Here is a 5,000-nt window from a genome sequence, read left to right as displayed (position 1 = left end):
ACAAAGCCTTTTGCACCATTGTTTGGGGGCGAAGGGGGGGAGGGGGGAGGGGGATGACAATAGATGAAGAAGGTGTTTTCATTCAAAAACAAAATACTATTGTTAGTTCGAAAGCGTTAGTTTTTGGGATTTGTCTCAACACTTTTGTCCATGATTTTCCGAGCGAGAAGCAATTGGTATACTATACATTGTCTGCAAGGTGTTTTTCTCGGCAAGCTAGTGACGTTTGCATAAAAATTATTTTGTCTTGACAAAAAAAGGGGGGAAACAAATTGCTATTTTCGCCATTTTCATGTTATTTACAGTGAGGAGAATAACAATTGGGTGAAATTGTTCTTGTTAGGCATTTCATATTATGGAAATGGCATGTGCACAGGAAAGTAATTTGGTTAGTATTTAGTCCTCTGATCAGGAGCACTCAAAGTCACTGCCATGGAGGACTTGCTACAGTGTTACGAAAGTAATAACACCAGTTCTTTCGAAGAAGAGTGCTTAACCGAAAGACAATTTCGAAGTGTGTACTTGGTTACCTATAGTCAGGCAGACATGGCGAAATTTCCAACTCGCAAAGTCTTCACGCGTGCTATCGTAGAGTCCTTTTTGACTGGCACGGCAAAAGTTGTTCAGTGGGTGTGCTGTCGGGAAAAGCATAGAAAAGACGGAGACCATTATCATTTGGCCATCAAACTGGACAGAAACCAGCGGTGGATGATGTCCAAACGCTATTTGCAGCGCACATATGGCATCACCATGCACTACTCGAATCGTCACCACAATTACTATAGTGCTTGGCTGTATGTCACTAAGTCTGATAGAGAATTCAAGGAGAGAGAAGGGCACCCAGATCTACGTAACCGAGGTGAACCTCGAACTGATGTAGCCAGTAGAGGCCGAAGACAAAGTGCTAGGAGACAAGATGACTCAGAGCAAGGCGGGGATGGAGACGACATTCCAAACAGTGACGATAGTGAGCGCGATCGAAATGAATCAAACAACCCAAGAAAAAAGTGTCTGTCTGCCTTTGAACTGTCTGAAATTGTCGTAGAAAAGGGGATTACAACTGTTACTGAACTTCAGGCATTAGCAAGTAAACAAAAAGTGAAGGAAAAACTGACTTGGCTGAATTTATTGTGAATAGAGTGCCACGTGTGATCTCCAATATCGTGAAGACTTCGTGGGACATGGAGAACGCCAACGATATAATATAACGTTCGCGAAAGAGCAGAATGCTGCTGCTAGAAGAGGCGGGAGAAGGCGATTGTGTAGACGGATGCGATGGCCAGTGGCGACTTTGTGCCGAGGAGATCTTGGAAAACAATGGGAATGATGTTGAGCTTTTTTGCACTGCTGTGAACGAGTTATTATTGCGCGGCCGAGGCAAAAACCGAAACCTGCTACTGACCGGACCCACAAACTGCGGGAAATCATTTCTATTAAATCCACTGAAAGTCATCTATCGCACTTTCTGCAATCCGGCAACAGGTTCGTTTGCTTGGGTAGGCGTTGAAAATGCGGAATGCATCCTTTTAAATGACTTTAGGTGGTCAGCGCAAATTATTCCGTGGCACAATCTATTGTTTATGTTAGAAGGTGATGCAGTCCATTACTCTACCGACATCTGTTTGCAAAGAGACACTCTGATCTTTGCCACAGGAAAAGGTCCCCTAATCTATGTCAAGAGTGGATTAATATTATTGACCAACAAGAAACGGAAATGATGTGCTCAAGGTGGAGAAATTTGAAGCTGCATTATCAAGTTCCGAGAGAGGTGCAGCGGGAAATACCGCCCTGCCAAAAGTGCTTTTCTAAACTCGTTGTGGGTTGCCCTTGGAAACCGTGGATGCACAAAGACTGAATTTGGCAGTCAATTGTTATCATTGGAAACGTTTTGTTAAGGCAGTACACATTAAGCAACTTTGCAACGGTTCACATCCGTTCACACAACGTGGATAAAAGATATTGTTCCCCTTTTTTTTATCGGGCATGTGAACCGTTGTGAACTGTTGTGAACCGTTGAAAATTCTAACATTTCATCATATGAACCGTCTAGCATCACTTAAAAATAATGTAAACCGTTTAAAACGAAGTTTCCAAATGTAATACATTTGAATGGTCAAGCAAAGCGCTACAATTTCGTCAACCACCACGCACGCTCTCTCGCAAATCTAAAAGGTCTTGTGCTTTCGCTGTTATTCTTTGTTTTTGTTTGGCATGATTTTTTGGGTCGTTTGTTTGTTTGTTTTTCATTGTCTCTTTTTGTTTTCTTTTTCTGGAAACGAGTGCGAAAGTAGCATATTACGAAATGTCAAGTTCATAAAGTGCATGTTTTTAAAATGTTTATCACCGCTGTTTACGTTATATTTTTAATTGAACGAGTACGAAAAATTCAGTGTACTCCACTCCGTGTATATGATTCGATTTAGTGAACCTGCTTTTTCCAGGAAGGTACTTTTCCAAAATATGTCACGCATTTTTGGTTGGTTCATTACCATTTTTAATCCATTCTGTTGCATAAGATGAAACTTGTTTTACAATTATTAGTTGACTAATTAAAATGTCACGCACGTTTCCAACGCTATACCGTAGTGTCACGAAACAAATGCCAATAATTTCGATCATAACTTACAAATATTACAAAGAGTATGCTAAGTATCAAACAAAAGCACTTGTAATAACTTGAAATAAAATGCTCAATATTTAGTTTTACGACCTTTCTTGCTTATGATTAAATCCATTCTTTTGTTCATACTTTCGATAATTTTATCAATTACAGCCTTATCCATACTCAATATTGTTCCTGTTACGCGTTTCGAAAAGGCTGGAAAACTTTCCCAAGTTATGTTGTTTGCGATGGTGTCCTTTCTTAAGCGGTCTTTTACGAGTTTAAAAAAGTTCTCAATGGGATTTATATCTGGACTCCTTGGAGGGATGGAAAGTAGTTCGGCTCCCAACACTAGCCAGGAGCAACGTGCCAAAGCGCTGTTTTGGCTCGGATCTCCGTCTTGGATCCAAAGCTTGGAGTCCCCTTTGTTTGCTTTTTCAAACATGTTGCTAAATTGTCTTTCGGCAAGATCTTTAAAGTAGTGCCCGTCCAATTTGTCGTATTGCTTGCAAAGGACTACACCTTCTCGAAAACTGATCACTACCATGAACTTGGCCATCCGCCCACCAGAACCACAATGAGACCCTTTCGCTGTGCATCAAATACTTAGGCCCTCTTCAGGTTTTCACCAAATGCGACCCTGCGTTGATCGAGCCTGATCAGCTGGATTATATTTGTGTACAAAACTAACCCCGTCTAGATAGAAAGTGACTTGTTTAGTCCACAGAGCGCTTGTATAGTCACGCTTTATCCTATGTGCAAATTTCAGCCTCCTTTCGTGATCTGCTTCTGTTAAGATTCCTTTCCGACGAGCTTGTATGTACTTGTAGCCATGTCTGTGTAGCAGACGCCTTACGGTTTTACTGGAGACAGTTCTTGCATCTATTCCTGCTTCCACCATCAGCCTCTTGACAGAAAAGGAACCCTCTTGTCTTCTAAGGACATCGATCTGTCGCAATAGCAACCGCTCATCGTGTTCACTAAGTTTTTGAGGACATCCCCTGCGCTGAATATCGGTAGAATTCGGTAAAGCGATGCACGAGAAATATTGTATTTCCTCGCTATGTCTTTTTTTTTTGGCGCCATTGTTTTCCATAATGAAGCGTAAATATGCGTGCATTTCCGCACTGATAACTCCGTGAAAAACCATTTCGTGGAAAACTTTTCGCCAATATTGAGTCCTTTGTGATGTAATAATTTCTGCCTTTATATATGCGCATGACCGGTCTTTTCGTGGAAAAGTGTTGTCACTAAGTATGCTGGGTACACAGCACATTTTCTATCTTTCTTAAAAGCATTTAGACAATCATGGACAAAAGTTGTTGAGACACATGAAAATGAACAACGCTTTTTACCCTAGGTGTAAATTCTCCTTTCGCCCCTCGTTCAAGGTAACCTCCCCTACCCCCTTTTTCAATGTTGGAAACAAATAAACATCCACGAAGCCTTTTGCAACATTGTTTGGGGGGGAGGGGGATGACAACAGATGAAAAAGGTGTTTTCATTCAAAAACAAAACACTATTGTTAGTTCGAAAGTGTTAGTTTTGGGGATTTGTCTCAACACTTTTGTCCATGATTGTGGGTTAACTTGGCCCCAGGGTATTATGCCAGCATCTATGCCCGCCTTGCAATACAGGCATGAGGCACCCCCTCAGCTAGTTGCAGAGGCCCCTCATCCGATGGTCCATACCGGCGGTGGGTATTATCCGCGCCTTGCAAGTACATTCCCTGCCCCTCGTTTACGCCCAAGTCGTGTCTATTGTCTTTTACTGCGCACCAAAGCATTAACATTAGACAGTGTAAAATCTGTAAGTGTCATTCTCAGGTAGATGTTGTTAAAGTACTGGTATGATTTCCAAATGTTTCTTCTGGGGAAGCAAGTCCCCACACCACCTTAAACAAAAACCTCCGACTACTTAATTAAAAACTTAAAGAAAACCATGTATACATGTTCATATTGTGTATCTCCCAAGAAAACTAGAGGAAACTTGGAGAGTGGCATTATAAGAAGCCTTCCAATATAACTCTAGCTGAATCCCTGAATTTGAAATCTTCCCTGCAAATCACTATCCCATTACACATAAAGCAAATGAACTTTGTGTGGGAAATCAAGTCTTTTCAGGAAAAATGGCCACTTTAGGGGCCAGCTGTTCAATGTTTGATTCCAGAAAGAAGTTTGTGATAAGTTCATTCTGTGGTACGGTATGTCTAACAGAATGAAAGTCACTGCCCCTGAGATTACGTCTGAAATAATATACACTTAAGAAACAAGAATTACTTTTGCCATGCACTTACCATGGTCCATACATGAAGTCCTACAGACAATGCTAAGTATGATACTGAGATAATTATTGTTGTCTTGAACTTTCTTATAAGGAGTGACACTAATCCAGCTTG

The 5,000-nt window shown here is 41.2% G+C and overlaps 1 protein-coding gene across 3 annotated transcripts in view; it reads right to left on the bottom strand.

Moving 5' to 3' along the window:
* LOC138007185 (transmembrane protein 138-like) overlaps nt 1-5,000 on the bottom strand; it is a 21,479-nt gene that overhangs the window by 10,798 nt on the left and 5,681 nt on the right. For all 3 annotated transcript variants that reach the window (XR_011124015.1, XM_068853956.1, XM_068853957.1), the window contains exon 2: nt 4,899-5,000. This exon is cut by the window's right edge and continues 70 nt beyond it. Coding sequence is in view for 2 of the 3 variants with exons in the window: in XM_068853956.1 (XP_068710057.1) it covers nt 4,899-5,000 (102 nt within the window). In the remaining variant the exon portion in view is untranslated. The remainder of the gene's footprint in view (nt 1-4,898) is intronic.

The sequence above is a fragment of the Montipora foliosa genome, chromosome 6, assembly GCF_036669935.1.
Source record: "Montipora foliosa isolate CH-2021 chromosome 6, ASM3666993v2, whole genome shotgun sequence".
NCBI lineage: Eukaryota > Metazoa > Cnidaria > Anthozoa > Scleractinia > Acroporidae > Montipora > Montipora foliosa.
The sequence above is the reverse complement of the archived record's forward strand: the minus strand, read 5'-3'. Positions and strand labels throughout refer to the sequence as shown.